The sequence below is a fragment of the Molossus molossus genome, unplaced genomic scaffold, assembly GCF_014108415.1.
Source record: "Molossus molossus isolate mMolMol1 unplaced genomic scaffold, mMolMol1.p scaffold_m16_p_11, whole genome shotgun sequence".
NCBI lineage: Eukaryota > Metazoa > Chordata > Mammalia > Chiroptera > Molossidae > Molossus > Molossus molossus.
Genome location: NW_023425346.1, coordinates 18,757,543 through 18,776,236, shown reverse-complemented (window position 1 = coordinate 18,776,236; position 18,694 = coordinate 18,757,543). Strand labels below are relative to the sequence as shown.

At 42.4% G+C, this 18,694-nt stretch overlaps 1 protein-coding gene across 3 annotated transcripts in view; it reads right to left on the bottom strand.

Annotated features, from left to right (window-relative positions):
• ACMSD (aminocarboxymuconate semialdehyde decarboxylase) overlaps positions 1–18,694 on the bottom strand; it is a 78,256-nt gene that overhangs the window by 35,501 nt on the left and 24,061 nt on the right. For 2 of the 3 annotated variants that reach the window (XM_036254411.1, XM_036254409.1), the window contains 5 exons: positions 9,991–10,040; positions 8,426–8,662; positions 4,666–4,759; positions 1,935–2,030; positions 136–308 (listed from right to left, as the gene is read on the bottom strand). In XM_036254411.1, the coding sequence (XP_036110304.1) occupies positions 136–308; positions 1,935–2,030; positions 4,666–4,759; positions 8,426–8,662; positions 9,991–10,040 (650 nt within the window). The remainder of the gene's footprint in view (positions 1–135; positions 309–1,934; positions 2,031–4,665; positions 4,760–8,425; positions 8,663–9,990; positions 10,041–18,694) is intronic. The other variant, XM_036254412.1, reaches the window with a different exon arrangement.

Here is an 18,694-nt window from a genome sequence, read left to right as displayed (position 1 = left end):
TTCCAAATCTCACTGTCCCTGTTCTTTCTTCAATTGCCTTTTCTTCCATCCCTTTTTTGGAGAGAGACCCAGTAACGGGTTGCTGATCCTGCACTCCGCTCTCTATATGCCATCCGAATGGCAGGCCCAGCTTACCTTTCCTATGACATCTGTTAACAGCTTGAGGGCCAGAGGATCATGAACCAAGGAGTCTGTGTAAAAGGAACCAAGGTATTCCTTTGGGTTGATTGGATTGTCCTGGGCACACAGATCCGGGCGCATGCTGAATCCATGTGAGATTCTTCCTACTGTGAAGGGGAAGGCTCCTCCTGCAAGTAAAACCCATTACTGAGGGCTTGCTTTGATTGAAAGGGATTTCGTTTGTGTGTGTTTTTAAACAAACAAACTGATTTTAGAGAGAGAGTAAGGGAGAGGGAGAAAGAGAGAGAATCATCAGTCTATTGCCTCCTGCATTGTTGCCTCCCACATGTACCCCACTGGGGATCAAACCCAGCACCTGGGTATGTGCCCTGACCAGGAATTGAACCCACAACATTTTGGTGTATGAGATGATGCTCCAACCAACTGAGCCACACTGGCCAGGGCTGAAAAGGATTTTTTGATCCTCATGTTGTGTGCAAAGAGAAGTTACTATAACCCAGCTGCTTAACAGTAGCAAAGGACCAACTGGGTTCCACATGCTGAGAGACAACCTAGGAGAAACAACATGAAGTCATCTAGAAATTCAGATTTGAGGAGTTTATCCTAAAGTGAGAAGACAAGTGTGCAAAGATATGTGGTCAAAGTTTTCAAATGTAGGGTGGTAATAATAGCAAAATATGAGGCAGTTGGGGAATACCTAAATAATGATGGCATCGCCATAAAATGTATTGCCATGCATGCAACCAGCAAGAATGATGAAGCTCCGTACTTATTGACCTAGAAAGATGTCTCTATTTGCTGGAGGGAAGGAAAGGAGATTAGAGAGCAGCATTAGAGTTTGATGGTGTGTGTATGTGTGTCCAAGAGTCACAAATTCAATTGCCTAAAGGGCCCAAACAGGAAATGTAAATGAATACAACAAGTCTATTTGTGAACAATAGTGAATGGTAGGAATTATTGCAAACTGGAGAGCTTGTAGTCTGATAAAAGAGATTTAAATAAAAGCAAAAATGGCGCCAACCAAACCAAATTTATCTGCAAAAATGGAATTTGGTACCTGAACCATCATATATTTTAAGATTAGCATGAATACCAGAAGGATGTTATGGACTGAATTGGGTTCCTCCAAAATTCATATGTTGAAGTCCTAACCCCCATTTTAACTGTGTTTGGAGATAGGCCTTTAAGGAGATAATTAAGGTTAAATGAGATCATAAAGTAGGATCCTAATCTGCTACAACAGGTGTCCTCATAAGAAGAGGAAGAAACAGTAGAGCTCTCTCTCTCTCCCCCTCTCCCCCTCTCTCCCACTCTCCCTCTCCCACATGTACCCCACTGGGGATCAAACCCAGCACCTCTCCCTCTCTCCCTCCCTCCCCTTCCCTCTCTCTTCCTCCCTCCTTCTCCTCCCTTCTTCCCCCTTCTCCCCTCTCCCTCCCTCTCTCTCTCCCCCTCCCTCTCCCTCTCCCTCTCCCTCCCTCCCCCTCCCTCTCTCTTCCTCCCTCCATCTCCCCCATTCTTCCCCCTTCTTCTCCCTTCTCCCTTCTCCCTCCTTCCCTCCCTCTCTCCCTCTCTCCCTCTCTGTGCATCACAGAGTAAAGGCCATGTGAGGACACAGTGAAAAGGTAGCTTTCTACAGTCCAGGAAGAGGGGCCTCACTAGGAACCAACCTGCTGGTACTTTGATCTTGGAACTCTAGAACTGTGAAAACATGAATGTCTGTTGTTTAAGCCACCTAGTCTGTGGTGTTTTGGTATGGCTGCTGAGCTGACCAATATGGATGGGGGTCTTACCTCCATGTGCAAAACATACTTTCAGTTTAGGAAACTTCTCAAACACTCCACCCATGATCATGGAGCAAATGGCCGTGGTGGTCTCTGCTGGCATTCCTGAAAGAGGAAACAGTCACAAGGTACAGGGCTTGTCACCTCTAGCAACAAGTTTAGTGATGCTCATGGTGGGGAACAGCAGCTTGCAGTAATTGTCAGTGCTGAGAAACTTGGGGTCCCTGTGCGAGCAGAACTATCCAGTGCTTCCTATTTGCCACTTACAGGTAGGGTCACCTTATGGCTAGAATATTCAAGGAGCCAGAGGACCTGGCTTTTGTCCTGATTTCCCCAGCTTCAGTTTTGGATGCAGTGGGGCAAGAGAGTACAATGAGTCTGGGCTGAAGCCCAACTCCTCCAATTTTTTGTTTTCTGGCCTTTGACAGGTTACTTAGAGCCCCCGAGCCTGTGCTGCTTCACCTATGAGATGGGGACGGTATTGCTCATCTTGCAAGGCTATTGTGGAGCTTGCAAAGATGATGTCGGACAGTTTTTGGCCAGAACTTCACATGGAGGCACTCAGCAAATATTAGTTGCCTCCCCATTCCTCGATTTCCTCATCTGTAAAATGGGGATAATAATGGTTAGTTCTTGCCACTTAGTAAATGATCAATAAATGTTGACTAATATTATTCCTTCCAGTTTTTTGCTACTACTTAGAGCTGATGTTGAAAATAAGTGGGTTAAAGTGAATTATTTCAAGGACTTTGTTCTCCTAGAAGTGGCTGATGCCTTTACTTGCATGGAGTCAGTCTGGGTTGCCTTTCAAATGGCTGCTTTTCATACTGTGAGTGAGAAATCTCTGGGGAATCCTCAGCTGAGCCTTGCACCTCCTGGGGAAGCCCGAATCTCTGGCTGCCTAATGGAGCTTTAGGGGATACTCATCGTGCCCCATTGCTCCATGGACAGAGATGCCCCTGGCTCCCTGACCTCTTGGGAATTCTGCAAGCACGATGGATTTGTGTCCATCAGGGAGTGGGCAGATCTTCCAGCAGGCAGGACATGAACAGCATCACTTCCTTTTGTCCTGTAATTCTGCTTCCATCAATTACTTGGACTATAACCCCACCAAAGTGGACTATTTACAGTGTAAATTGGATTATGGTCCTTTCCTACTGAGTCCTTATGCCCCCCGCCCCCCACTAGGAGTCCTTCAGCCCACTAGTGACCACCTTTGCACCCAGAAGAGAATTCTGAAATTAGCCTGTTTGTTTGTTTATGATCTGTGTACTTGTTTATTGTCTTTTTCCTCTAACCAGAACATAGGCTCCAGGAGGGCAGAGGTTTTATCCTTGGTGCTTAGTACAGAGCCTGACATGCTGGAGGAGAGCAATATCTATCTATCTATCTATCTATCTATCTATCTATCTATCTATCTATCTATCTCTATCTCTATCTCTATCTCTATCTATCATCTATCTATATCTATATCTATATCTATATCTATATCTATATCTATATCTATATCTATATCTATATCTAATCTTGCACAAATGAATGACGAAGTGATCCTTTATGCAAGTGCTGTACTCTGTTTTTCATGTGGGAAGTTGCAGTAAGTTTGTGAGACTTTGTCAAACTGTTGTGTGAATTAAGATGAGATTTTCTTTGAAGCTGGAAAGCACTGGAGCTTCTTAGGTTATCTCTCTCTACTAATTGCTGTTCAAAAATTTGGCGTGGAATGGGTAGGAAGCTGCCTTACTAAATATACTGGTCTCCAAAAACAATGCCAGGGGCATGAACTGTCAGAGCAGAAAGAGAATCCAGACCAGCTCTCTCCTTTTACAGATGCGGAACTGGGGACCCAGGAGGTGAAGTGACTTGCTATAGGTTATACGGAAAAATAGACTAGCTGGAACTGAAATTGTGTGTGTGTGTGTGTGTGTGTGTGTGTGTGTGTGTTTTACCTTCAATATATTGCTCTGGGCTGAGAAGGGAATTGATCATGGCCCCCCAAAGAAAATCCAGTGCTGCTCACCTGGGACCACTTTTCCTTGGGTTTGTGGATGAGCTGCACTTTTCACCCGTGGCCCCAGAATTCCAAATCTGTCTTTTCTTCTTCTAATTATTTTTTTTTATCAGGGATGATATGAGAGATTGGATGGGTCAAATGGAAGTCTCCCCTCTTTTCCTGTCCCTCGTGTGAAAACGAATGAACGGAGGAGGCAAAGAGCCGAAGAGAGGAGCAAGTAACAGGAAAGTTGAAAGCCTGGGTCACCTGTGATGGAGGGCCTCGCATCCTTGGGCGGGAGAAGGCAACCTTCCACTTCTGACTCCAAGGTTCTCTTTGTAAGAGTTGATGCTACTGGTGGCTTCTAAAATAATCTATTAGACAGGCATGGTTTCTTATCTTTGGAGCCTTTTTGGGAGTCTGTGTAGTGAGGTGGTTTTGGAGTCAGATTGATCTGTGTAAATTCCATTTTCACTTATTAACTTTGCGACTTTGACAACTCTCCTAACTACTCTGAGATTCAGTCCCTCCATCTATGAAATGGTGATTGTACTGTCAACCTCATAGAGTTTTGTGTGGATATGATTAAAACTAAATGAGGTAATATATATAGCACTAATCTGAGTAAGAGCTTGATCACGCACAATCTTGTTAATTATACTTTCTCTCTTTGACATAGTGTTCCACAGATAATTGGAAAGAAACAAAGATTAGATCCTCTTTCTAGACCCCCACGCTGACACAAACCTACGAGCCAAGGGAGCCAGTATTTGGCCATCCGTCCATCCATCTGCATGTCCCAGGGGTGCACGAATAGGGAACAGTTCAGCTTTTCAGCCGCCTTCAAAGAAGGAATGAGAGAGAGGCTTATTTGGATGAACAGCAGATGCAGGGTACTATTTTAGGGAATTGCTTTTCTCTGGGTCTAAATTGATCTGAATACACAAACCAAAGTATTTTTGAAGTTGTTTCCTGATCTCTATAAAAGAGTCATTGACAAACTCTGCTCCTGCTTGGAAAATAAAAAAAGGACACTTAGATTTAGCGAGGGGTTGTGGATTTACCACTGAGGTTGGTGAATTCAATATGTTGTTTGGCAAAACAAGTCACAGGAAACATCCATCATTCAAATGTTTTGACTGAGAACAAAATGCTTAAGGACTGATTTTATACCACAAATGCCGGGGAAATGTCCCCTGCTGGTTCCTTCTTGCTCTACTCTTTTGGAAGGACTGCTCAGATTGTATCTTTGGTGTCAGGACTGGAGTGTTCTCTCCCTTCCTCACTTGGAAACCTGAGGATGTAGAAAGTAAGGAAGTGATGGGTTGGGAGTCAGGGGTACAGGGCTGGCTGGAGCAGGCTGGCCTGACCCAAGCCTTCCTGCCACTCAGAGCCTGATACTGGGAGGGAATTCCTGGGGTCTGCGGGCTCACACAAAGCCTCCGGGGCCCAGCGGAGTCCCAGAACAGTCTGCTGTGAATGAAATGGCTTTAGAGAGGAAAGAGCTGTCAATGCCTCGTCAGGCATGTACTGAGATGAAGGTCATGGGCAAACCTGTTCCAGGGCCTTCTGGGAAATACAAATACCATCTGGATGGAATGACCTTTATTCAACAAAATGTTTAATTAAAAAAGTTCCCTCAATAGGCATTGAGTTTTAGTGCTTATCAAGGTTTAAAACATTTTTCTTAGCACATTTATTTTCCAAATTGGGGTGCTGGAGTGACTCATCCTACCTTTACATATTCATATGTAGGCTAACTAGTTTGATACAGTGTGACTTTTGTACATAAGCATTTTTAAATGGAGAAGCAATTCTTGGACAACAGGGGATTCTGGAAGTGACAGGCGAAAGGTAGATTGGAGAAAGGATTTTTAATTCAACAAGTTCTGGGGAGCAGAAGAGATAGAAATCTTTTAATATAAACCTGATAATGGATGCAGGCTGGAAAGAGAATATTGACTTCTTGGGGTAGTTTGGGCTTGACAAAGACATGATATCTCAGTGGCATTTAACTCCTCATTAGTACAAAAGTTGATTCTATAGCCTACGATGGTTCATTTCTATTCCATTCAAATTAACAAATATTTTTGGTCACCTTACGTATGTGAAATATTGTAGAGAACACAGACAGACTTGTACCCTCAAAATGATACCTCACATTAACTGAGAACTTACCATGTACCAAAGCTGTCATAAGAATTCTACCATCTGAACTAATTTTATTCTTTATGAAACGAGCACTTGTATTAATTACTCCCATCTTACAGAGAAGGAGACTAAGGAAGATAGAGGCTAAGTAACTGTCTCAGCTCTTGTGGCTGAAGTGATAGAGGTAGGTAGTCTGCCACTATCATTCTGTCTGCCTCATGTTTATCACAAAGTTATTTTTGTGCCTGAAGACTAACCTGAGTGTGTGTTATTGGGCTCACTCACTAAGAAGGGAGGTCTAGGAAATAAGGCGACAGACACTCTGGAGCTCCAGGTTGATCCTGACGTGACAAAGCCAACTTGGCTCATGGTAACCCCTCATATCTGCCATGTTACTGACACAAGTTACAGAGTAGTGGGGCTGGCAAGTCTTGCCAACCAAACAAACATGCTGTCAACCCCAGGGCATGGCAGTTCAGCTGGGGCCAGGATGCTCTCCTGAACCTCCTCAGAGACTGCCAGCCCCAAACAGCCTAGTTAGAATGATGGATGGGTCCAACTAGTCACACAAATGAAAATACTGTCCATTTGAACCCCACACTGCTGCTGCTGCTTTCTGAGCCCCTTAGTAATTCATAAACCCAATTCCAATAAATAATAAAATGACTTTCAGCAGAAGGTTTGTTCACACTGTGCTGAAACTTGGGTGCACAAATAAGTAAATTCTCTTTCAAAGCTCATCAAAGTTCCTAGAAAACATTCACTGCATCAGCTCAGCCATTGCAGCCAATAAGCTTCAGGGAGCCCAATATTTAGAGGAACATGAAAATTTTCAGGTTGTTAGGAGGCATTTTAACAGGCAGCTTCCCAACTGGTGGGCAGTGTCCATAGATACAAAAATGGAAGTTTTCTTTTTCATGTAGTCAGAGCTCAATAGATAATAACTAAATAAATGATCAGTGATTGTAGTGCCTGGTGAGTTCACTGATATCTATTTAATTCATTGTTAAAAATTTTGCATTTACGATAAAAACAATACTATCATAGTTCTAGGAGGGAAGTAAATAATTTAAAAATGCAGTTGAATATAGAATTGTGCATCTTGAATCCTGGTATTAAGGAAAACAGGTTTAGTTGCTCAAGAACAGGAGGTAGAGGAAGACTAGCAGAGAGGACCGCGGAACTGTGGGCACTTGAGTTGGATGCTTCAGAAGTACATGGCACTAAGTTTTTGAAAAGGTATTTAATTGGGCAGTATTTCAAATATTGAAAGTTTAAACAATAGTCCAATCAGCATCCATAAACTCACCATCTAGTTTCATCAAATGTTAACATTTTGATGGCATTTTTTGTTATCTATTTTTATTATACATTTTCAAATATATGTCTTAAAAAGTATCTTAATTGAGAAATGATTAAATAAATCAAAATTTATATTGGGATATTATGCAGTTATTTAAAAATCATGATTGAGAGACTTCATTTAGTGTGGAAATTTCCAATTAGGATACGAAATCACACGTGTAATAGAATATAGCCCTGGCCGGTTTGGCTCAGCGGTTAGAGTGTCGGCCTGCGGTACAGAGAGACCCGGTTTGGTTCCCGCTAAGGGCAAGTACCTCGGTTGCAGTTTGTCCCTGGCCCTGGTTGGTCGTGCAGGTGGCAACCACTCCATGTGTCCCTTCACATCGATGTTTCTCTCTCTCTCTCTTCCTCTCTCTCCCTCCCGCTCTGTGTGAACAAAAAATGCAAAAATGTTCTCGGGTGAGGATAAAAAAAAAAAGAATATAGATATATGCAAATAAAATATAGATGTATGCAAATAAAAAATGAAATATACTATAGCAGTGGTTATTTATCTTTGGGTGGTGGAATTATGGGTTACTTTGGATTATGGAATATGTTTTCCTTTTTACACTTTCTTATGTTTCCCATAATTTCTTCAAAATTATTTCATATTTTTTAAAAATAAGTAATTTTTTTCCCAAAGCAAAAATAAATACATTTTTTAAACATGTCATTAACATGGTTCTTCTGCACAGTGGCTGTGGTAAGGGTAACATTTTGGCTTCCATATGCGAGACTAAAAGGAGAGCATGGGGGATAGAAAGAAAAGTGATTTCAGTCTGTTAACTCAGGGCTGGCCGAGGGCACATTTCCGTTCACCTCTCTTCCAGTGGAATGGCCCACTCATTTTGGGGAGCTCTGCCCACATCTCCTCCTACCTCCTGGCATGTCAGCAGGCATCTGCCTGTCTCTCCCTCCCAGTGAAGTGGAGTATTTATCTTCTCCCGCCAGCACCCAGCATAGTGCCCAGACCCTCCGCGTGCCCCCTGATGGAGCGCCACACACTCACCGCGTAGACAGGGAAGAGTTCCTGCGCGTTCAGGTTCCACTCGTTGACATGGGAGCCGATCTGGACCCCCGGGAAGCCCAGCTCTTTCACACAGCGCTCTATCTCCTTGACAGCCAGCTCGGGGGCCTGCATGGGCAATGTCCCCAGACCCACGAACCTCCTGGGGTGCCTCCGTACAGTAGCAGCTAAGTCGTCGTTTAAAAACTGGCACAGGTCTAAAGTGTCCTGAGGTTTGGCCTAGTGGAGACAGGTAAGGGGAAACCACATCATTCAAACCTCCTTTAGCTATTTCCTGTACTCTGAACAACATCTCCCCTAGGTGAAATCACTAGTCACTATCAGCAGCTTTCCCTGCAGAAGGCCGAGGCACAGATTGAGACAGGCACTCGCTGCAGAAGACCAGAAGCCAGTCATTGCAAATGCAAAGAAAACTGCTGATTAATTAGAAACAGCGGAACTCTAATCTGAAGGGACAGACAGTTACTGGGCCTGGCATCCCCACCCACTGCAGAAAGGAGCCTGCAGACTGCACACACAGGCACCCTTCCCCACGCGCAGGAGGCTGGGCCTGGCAAGGGCCTGAAGTCACCAGGGCACCTCCTTGCCTTGCCTCGTTGTGAGATGTCAGGATGTTCTACACCTCTCCTGTCCTGGCTCATTCCCCTCCTTCTCCTTCCTGTTGGCAGTGACACTCACAGTTTCCCTAGCAAAATGCTGATGCAGATGAAGTTTGCTTTCTGTTCCCCTAACTCTTTCTTCTTCATTCTTTTCTTTCTTTTCAACATCATCTTACGGCACTGCCAGGAAAATTGGTATTCTCCTATAATCCCAGTTGTCTAGTCAGAATGATACCCAATCTGATAAATTTAGACATATTGAGGTCTTAAGGACATTTTTAAAGTCATGAACCTAATCGTAGGAACAGATAGAGACCGAATCACTAGGATTGGAACTATGAGCACTGGTGGGGAAAGTATGTGTGAGCAGGTGGTATTTCCATTGCTCCTTAAATCACAACGCGAGTGAATATGTACATGTTTGAGCAGGTGCTTAGTGTACCCCCAACTGAGTACAAAGATGTCCTTCCACAGGCTCCCAATCACGCCTGAAACTTTTAGCACTCAACAGACACTTAATTACTTGGGGAAAGCATCCAACTCCAGGAATCCCATTTTCAATTGTACATTTCCCTGGGAGAGGCTAAGTATTAGGCCATTATTATCATTCTCACCTCAAAATCATTGTCACCTCAGAATAAACGGGCTTGTTAATTACTGAGTAAGGCACTGCTCAGATGAGTCATCAGATAGGTAAGTCCAGTGGAAATATAATGGAGTCTCATAGCAATGTGCAGTTGCTGGACCATGTGGGTCTAGAGCAAGAACAGGGCTAAGAAGACAGGCGTGGAAGGGCACACTGCAGTGTGGGAGGCCGAGGGACCCCACTGATCTCTACAGGGGAGAAGTGGAGAGGAGTAGGGGCAATGTCAAGAATTGAGTCATCTACCTACTTGCCAGACATGAGCCTATGCCCACCAAGGAGATGGTTTGAAGTTTCACACTCACCCAGTAGCTAAACATGACAGGAACCGTGGAAAGGGCCTGCACGGTCACTCCTAGACACAGACACAAAGGAAGGCAAAGCTGATAAGAAGAACAGTCCAGACACTCCTTTGTATTTCCTAGGGCCAAGGAGCCCAGCAAGTGTCCACTCCATTCTCGGCCTGCTCTCTCCTTCCTGGCTGCTCCTCCCTGTCTACTCTCTCTCGGGTTCTCTGTCCTAGGCCTCCCTCATCCCTCAGTCTTTGGGTCTAGGGGGAGGGGTAAAAGCTGGACAAAAATGAAATCATTTAAGAAGAACTAATTGACCCTCTTTGTCAAGAGTTATTTCTACCCTCCTTTTTGTGAAGGTCTATTTAAGTAAGAAATTTCTCCACCAATTTTGTCAGGGCTTTTCATCTTAGATTATGCATGACAGTGTATTTCCCTGCCACCTTCCCCACCCCTTCAGTTCAGCTCCTGAGTGGGTCTAGGTCCCACTTTCTGGAATGTCCAGAATGGGACCCTGGATTTGGCTCCCCTTTTCCTCATACTCACATCCAACCCACCAGCATGACCTGTTAGCTCTACTCCAGTTCCTTTCATCCACCCATGTGTCCCCATCCCCTGCTACTGCCTAATGCAGGCCACCAGCACTTCCTACAGCATTTCCTACGTGGATCCCTGCAGAATCCTCTGAGCTGGTCTCCTCCCACCATTCCTGTCCTCTCCCGGGTTGTTCTCCATCCAGAAATCAGAGTAAGGCGTTAAAACTTAGATCAAGTAATTTCCTTGCTGAAAACCTCAAGGACTTTCCATCATACTGGGGTAAAAATTCGTATGTGAACATGGTCTACAATGCCCCATACAGTCTCTCTTGGAGCTACATAATCTTTGTTGGTTTCCTGCCTGTTCTTTAGAATTCTTTTTGCCCCAGAACCTTTGTATTACTGTTCCATCTGCCTGAAATGTTTTTCTTTTGGCTATTCACAGGATGGGCTCCTTTTTAATCTACGGTCTCAGTTCAAGTGCCACCTCCTCAGAGAGGCCTCCCTCCTACTCCAGCCATTATTCATCCCCTTGTTCTATTCCTTTCCCTTTCTAATACTTACTACAGCCCGTCATGTCTGAGTTTGTTTATTCTGTGCCTTCCCTTACTTGAACGTAAACACCACATGAGCCTGTCTCTCATGCCATATCACCAGTACCCTGAGTGGTGCCTGGCACACTGAACATACCCAGTAAATGAAAGACTACAGCTTTTGATATGAGTATTGTTAATTATTGTCACAGATATTATTTACATTTATGGACTAGTATCAAACAGATGAGTACTTTTCAATTGTAAACTCCTTTACATTTTAGGTAAATACTTTCACTTACATTACTCTATTTCACTTCTCTATTTTATAGATTAGATCTAAGGTCACATGTTTTGAAAGTGGTGCAATGAGGCTCCTGTCCAGCCTTGATCCTTCCCTACATCTTAGTGGCCATTACATGTCACAATATTTCATACTGACATAGGAAATTGTATTATTTGTGTGTTGGTTGGTTTGGACACATATTCTTTGGTCTCAGAATTGTCAATGTAAGAAACATTCAGCCCGGCCAGTGTGGCTCAGTGGTTGAGCATTGACTCATGCACTAAGAGGTCACTGGTTCGATTCCTGGTCAGGGCACATGCCTGGGTTGTGGGCCTGATCCCCAGTTGGGTGCATGCAGGAGGCGGCCCATCGATGTTGTCTCTCATCGATGTTTCTATCTCTCTCTCCCTTGCCCTTACTCTCTCTCTAAAAAAATCAATAAAGAAAAAAAAATTAAAAAAAAAAAAGAAACATTCAAACCTATAGAGAATTTTTGTGTTTATTTGAGCCAAACTGTCAACAATTGTTGGGAAGCAAAATCTCAACAGACTGAGATAATGCTCCAGAGAATGGCAGTTATGCACCTTATTTTATTTTTTTAAGAAGCTTTATTGATTTTTTTTTTTTTTAGAGAGAGAGGAAGGGAGAGAGAGATAGAAACATCAATGTGAGAGAGATATGTTGATCGGCTGGCTCCTTCTTGCACCCCCCCACCAGGGATTGAGCCTGAAACCTGGGAATGTGCCCTGACTGGGAATCCAACCAGGACCTCAGTCCATGGGACAACGTCCATGGGAGCCACACCGGCTGGGCTGCACCTTATTTTATACATTATAATCAAAAGAGAAGACACAAGTGAGTTACATGAAATCCACTGGTGATAGATTAGGGAGGCGGGAGAAAGCAAAGTGGGGAAACCTTTAGGATTGGATGAAGAATTAAATGATAGACACATACATCTTTTACATAGGTGGCTACAGGGTAGTTAACAGTCAACAATTAAGTTAATAACAATGAGGGGATTAGTGGTCTCCGCAGAGTGGTGCCTGTGCTTTGAGGGGTCCAGAAAAAGGAAATATTACTTTGACATTCTAAAGATATGTTATCACAGATGCAAAAAGATAATAGACAGGCTCAGTTAAGGTAAAGATAGACCTTTGTCACAGAAAATGCTGGCCTAGGACATGACTACCTGCCATAAACTTTTAGTTAAAAAATTTTAATTTCAGGCCATTGTTTGTGGTTACTTTAGTTCTCTGAGTTTACGAGGCCCCGTGCTGGCCTCCCCTGAGCTTGTCAGGTTCGCACACGGCCCCATTCCATTAACAGAACTAAAGGGTGGGGGGCAAACTAATCCAATTAGAATTTATATTCTTTCTATCCAGAGTGGTTAACAGTATGACATAGCATATAGTTTATACAGCTTACGTGTTGATTAAAATTGGGGTGGGGGGGCAGAATATTTAAAAAACAAATTCCTGCCCTGGCCAGTTTGGCTCAGCAGTTAGCACGCCGGCCCACAGACCAAAGAGTCCCAGGTTCGGTTCCCGCTAAGGGCATGTACCTCAGTTGCAGTTTGTCCCTGGCCCCGGTTGGGGTTGTGTGGGTGGCAGCCAGTAGATGTGTCCCTCTCACGTCGATCTCTCTCTCTCTCTCTCTTCCCCTCTCTCTCCCTTCTGCTGTATCTGAAGATAAATGCAAAAATGTCCTCGAGTGAGGATAAAAAAAAAAATTCCTTGGCCCACCCTTGGAAATTCTTATTTAGTGGATGGGACCTGAAAAAATTTCACCAGCAGCACAGGCAATCCTTACCCTGCGGGAGATTTGGGGAAAGCTTTTGTGGTGGAATGAGAAAGACAGTCCTAAATACAGTCTGGGCTCTGCCTTACTAGCTGTGTGGTCACGGCAAATCCGCAAGCCTCCTTGCCCCCTTGGGTAGCACTGGGTACCACAGTGCCTGGCATTTTGGGTGTCGAGAGAGGACGACATGTGAGCAGGTATGTGAAACACCATCCCTCAGACGCCTGCGGCGCCTCTTAGCCTCCTGCAGCATAAAGGACGGAGCTGCCACCCCAGCCCTCACTAGGCCCAGATGCCTCACCAATTCTGACCTTTCTGGGTCTGTTCCCAAACCAGCTTCAATAGGAACCCAACTTAGTTGAGGACTTAGGAGATGCTTATGTGTATATCACCTGCTTGTTACTATTTTAGTCTTTCTTAGTTAGCTCTGTGTTGGATCTTGCGATGAAGTGCCGCAGGGGCTACCAGTGTCATTTCCCTCCCTGTGAAGATGGCATGGATTGCTGGAATCTTCTGTGTTGGGCCTTCATCATTTTATTTTCTTACCTCCGCAGAGCTGGGAGGATATAGTGGTTAAGCCCTTGGGGCCAGACTATCCGGGGTTCAAATCCTGGTTCTGACCCTTACAAACTGTGATCTTGGGCAAGTTATTTAACCTCTATTCTTTAGTTTCTTCATCTGTAAAATGGGCATAATAATAAATGCTACCTCCTAGGGTGGTTCTAAGTATTAAGTGAATTAATACATGTTAAGTGCTAAGAAAAGTGCGTGGCACAGAGTAAATGCTTGACTGTTCTCTCAAAGAGTGAAACACACAGCAAAACCAGCGGAGACGCCCTTCATCTAAAGCAGCACCAGTCATCCGAGTCTTCTTTCCACTAGTTTTCTGCTCGAAAGAGGGGGAGGATCCTTGCTCGAGGTCACACTTAGAGTAAAACCTTGCTCTTTGCTGTAGGCTTGAGAAGCTTGTTCTTTGTCGAGCCCCCCTCCCACCCACTATACTTCTAGACCAGGGTCGTATACACTGTGCTCTCTGGAATGGTTTGCAGAGATCTTCAGGCTTTCTGCAAAGTTCAATTTGAACGCTATTTAAATATATACTTTTAATTATTAAAAATAAAAAAAAACTATGGAGAAATTCCTGGCCCAAAGTATCCTGGACCAAATTCTGACATGCCAGAGATCACCTCCTCATCTGAGGCTGACAGGTTCACTCATTTTGTGCAGAGTTTGGAATAAAATGTCTCCTGCCATCTCCGCATATATATTTTAACTTCTAATACTTTTATCTTTGATTAAGAACATGGTAGTACTAAGCTGCTCTTTCATTTGTGGGTATGAAGTGTTTGTTTTCTGTTTAAATCTAGACCACTGAGGTTGAAATTTAGGCCTGCCAGTGTTGTGGTGGTGGGTTCCCCAGGGCACGGCCCACGCGTGTGCAGAAGGCTCAGTGCCTTTGGCGTGAGCATCCTTGGGTGACAGTCAGCCAGGAAGTAACAAGTGAAAGCACAGCATGGCCATCATACCATATCTTAGATTCCTTAAAATTCTTTTCAATTGTGGGGACTTGTTCACCTATTTTTTTTCGGTACGTGCCCCTAGTGGAAATCGAACCCGGGACTCTCTGGTCCGCAGGCTGACTGACACTCCAACCACTGAGCCAAACTGCCCAGGGTTTGTTCACTTTTTAAATATAAAATAAGGAATGCAAAGTGGTTTTTAGAAATTGCTACTGATTCAGCTTTGAAACAAAACTTTTCCAATTCTCCTCTTTCAAATTTCTGAATTAGTCTCAGTGCAGATGTTCTGAGGCTACACTGTTAACTTTCTTTTTAACTGCTCTGTTTCCACGCCTGATGTGTCAGGAGGGACGTTCTGTGTACTGTGCACTGAAACAGAGTGTAGGAATCTGACTAAGCAGGAAATTGGCATCCTTACTGTGACTTCTAATTTTTACTTTTTATCTATTTATTTTTTAAAATATTTTTTCTTTATTGATTTTATTTATTTATTTTTGTTACAGATGTTTCTCCTTTTTGCCCCATTGACACCCTCCTTCCCCTCCCTCCCTGCCCTGTCCTCACCTTTGTTGTCCATGTCCATTGGTTATGTGTACATGCCTATAAGTTCTGTGGTTTATTCCCCCACCTCTTCTGAGGGTTGTCAGTCTGTACCCTACTTCCACGTCTCTAGGTCTACCCTATTCCTCAGACTGTTATGTTCATTATATTCCACAAATAACTGAGATCATGTGATATTTGTCTTTCTCTGCTTGGCTTGTTTTGCTTAGGATAATACACTCCAGTTCCCTCCATGCCATCTCAAATGATAAGAGATCTTTCTTTCTTACAGCTGCATAGTACTCCATTGTGTACACGTACCACAGCTTTTTTATCCATTCGTCTACTAATGGACACTTGGGCTGTTTCCAGATCTTAGCTGTTGTAAATAGTGCTGCTATGAACATGGGGGTACATATATTCTTTCTGATTGGTGTTTCAGGTTTCTTAGGGTATATTCCTAGGAGTAGGATCACTGAGTCAAATGGCAATTCAATTTTTAATTTTTTGAGGAAACACCATAGTGTTTTCCATAGTGGATGCACCAGTCTGCATTCCCACCAGCAGTGTACGAGAGTCCCCTTTTCTCCACACCCTCGCTAATACTTGTTGTTTGATACTTTGTTGATGGCGGCCATTCTGACAGGTGTGAGGTGATACCTCATTGTTGTTTTAATTTGCATCTCTCTGATGATTAGTGATGTTGAGCATTTTTTCATATGTCTCTTGGCCATTTGTATGTCCTGTTTGAAGAGGTTTCTGTTCAGCTCCTCTGCCCATTTTTTTTTTTTTTCCCCAGTATATATGCTGCCGAAGCGAGCACTCTCTGCCCATTTTTTAATTGGGTCCTTTGTCTTCCTTTTGTTGAGTTGTATGAGTACTCTATATATTTTGGAAATTAACCCCTTATCTGATGTATCATTGGCAATTATGCTCTCCCATACAGTGGATTGCCTTTCCATTTTGATGGTTGTTTCTTTTGCTGTGAAGAAGCTTTTTAGTTTGATGTAGTCCCATTTATTCATTTTTTTCTTTGTTTCTGTTGCCTTAGGTGATGTATTAGTGAAAATTCTGTTGCGTATGATGTCTGAAGTTTTGTTGCCTACATTTTCTTCTAGGATTTTTAGGAATTCACGAGTCACATTTAAGTCTTTTATTCGCCCTGGCCGGTTTGGCTCAGCAGTTAGAGCGTCGACCTGCGGTCCTAAGTCTTTTATTCATTTTGAGTTTATTTTTGTGTATGGTGTAAGTTGATGGTCTAGTTTCATTTTTTTTTTTTTTTTTGCATGTAGCTGTCCAATTTTCCCAACACCATTTATTAAAGAGGCTGTCTTTACTCCAATGTATGTGCTTGCTACCTTTGTCGAATATAAATTGAGGATAATGTTTTGGTTCAATTTCTGGGTTCTCTGTTCTAGTCCATTGATCTATATGCCTGTTCTTATACCAGTACCAGGCTGTTTTGATTACAGTAGCTTTGTAGTATAACCTGATATCCAGTCTTATGATCCCACCTAGTTTGTCCTTCTTTGTCAAGATTGTTGTGGCTATTCGAGGTATTTCTTGGTTCCATATGAACTTCTGAAGTATTTGTTTTAGTTCTGTGAAATATGTCATTGGTATTTTGATGGGGATTGCATTGAATCTATAGATTGCTTTGGGTAATATGGACATTTTAATGATGTTAATTCTTCTAATCCATGAACAAAGTATATGCTTTCACTTTTTTATATCTTTCTCTATTTCTCTTTTCAATGTCCTGTAGTTTTCTGCAAATAGATCCTTTACTTGTTTGGTTAAGTTTATTCCTAGGTATCTTAATTTTTTTGCCATGATGGTAAATGGGATTGTTTTTTTAGTTTCTCTTTCTGTGAGTTAATAATCATTGGTGTATAAGATAGCTGTCGATTTCTTGATGTTAATTTTGTATCATGTTACTTTGCCAAATTCATTTATTAAGTCTAGTAGATTTTGATGGAGTATTTAGGGTTATTCATGTACAATATCATGTCATCTGCAAATAATGACAGTTTCACTTCCTCCTTTCCAATTTGGATCCCTTTTATTTTTTCTTCCTGTCTGACTGCTGTGGCTAAGACTTCCAGTACTATGTTAATAAGAGTGGTGAAAGTGAGTGTCACTGTCTTGTTCCTGTTCTTAAGGGAAATGCTTTCAGTTTTTGTCCATTGAGGATGATGTTGGCTGTAGTTCTTTCATATATGATCCCTCTGTTCCTAAATTGCTGAGCATTTTTATCAGAAATGGGTGCTGAATTTTGTCGAATGCTTTTTTAGCATCTATTAATATGATCATATGATTTTTATCTTTCATTTTATTTATGTGGTGTATCACATTTATTGATTTGTAAATATTGTACCAGCCTTGCATCCCTGGGATGAGTCCTGCTTGGTCATGGTGAATAATTTTTTTGATGTATTGCTGAATTCGATTTGCTAATATTTTGTTCAGGATTTTGGCATTTATGTTCATCAGGGATATTGGCCTGTAGTTTTCTTTTCTTGTAGTGTCTTTTTTTGGTTTTGGAATTAGAATTAGAATTATGCTGGCCTCATAAAACGAGTTTGGGAGTCTTCCTATTTCTTGAATTTTTAAAAATAGTTTGAGGAGAATGGGTATTAGTTCTTTGAATGTTTGGTAAAACTCCCCCATGAAGTCGTCCGGGCCTGAGCTTTTTTTGCTGGGAGAGTCTTGATTACATCTTCAGTTTTCTTCATTTTTATTGGTCTGTTCAAGTTTTCTATCTCTCTCTGGTTCAGTTTTGGAAGACTGTGTGTTTCTAGAAATTTGTCCATTTTGCTTAGATTGTCACATTTGTTGCCATATAGTTGTTCATAGCATTTGTTAACAATTCTTTGTATTTCTGTGGTGTCAGTTATTACCACTCCTCTTTCATTTCTGATTTTGTGTATTTGGGTTCTCTCTCTTTGTTTCTTGGTGAGTCTAGCTAAGGGTCCATCAATCTTGTTTATCTATTCGAAAAACCAGCTGTTTGTTTCATTGATCCTTTGAATTCTTTTTTTGGTCTCCATGTCATTTATCTGCTCTGATCTTTACTATTTTTCTTCCTTTTACTTGCTCTGGGGTTTTCTTTTTGTTTGCTTTCTAGTTCTTTAAGTTGTGAGGTTAGATAGTCTATTAGAAATTTTTCTTGCTTCTTGAGGTAGGCCTGTAGTGCTATGAGCTTCCCTCTCAGAACTGCTTTGTTGCATCCCATAGATTTTGTATTATTGTGTGTTCATTTTCATTGGTTTCCAATAAGTGTTTAATTTCTTCCTTGATCTCCATGGTAACCCATTCATTGTTCAATAACATGCTATTTAGCTTCCATGTTTTCAAGTGTCTTTGCATGTTCTTATTGCAATTGGTTTCTAGTTCATGCCATTGTGATCTGAGAAGATACTTGATATGATTTCAATCTTCTTGACCTTGTAGAGACTTAGTTTGTGCCCTAACATATGGTCTGTCTTTGAGAATGTCCAGTGT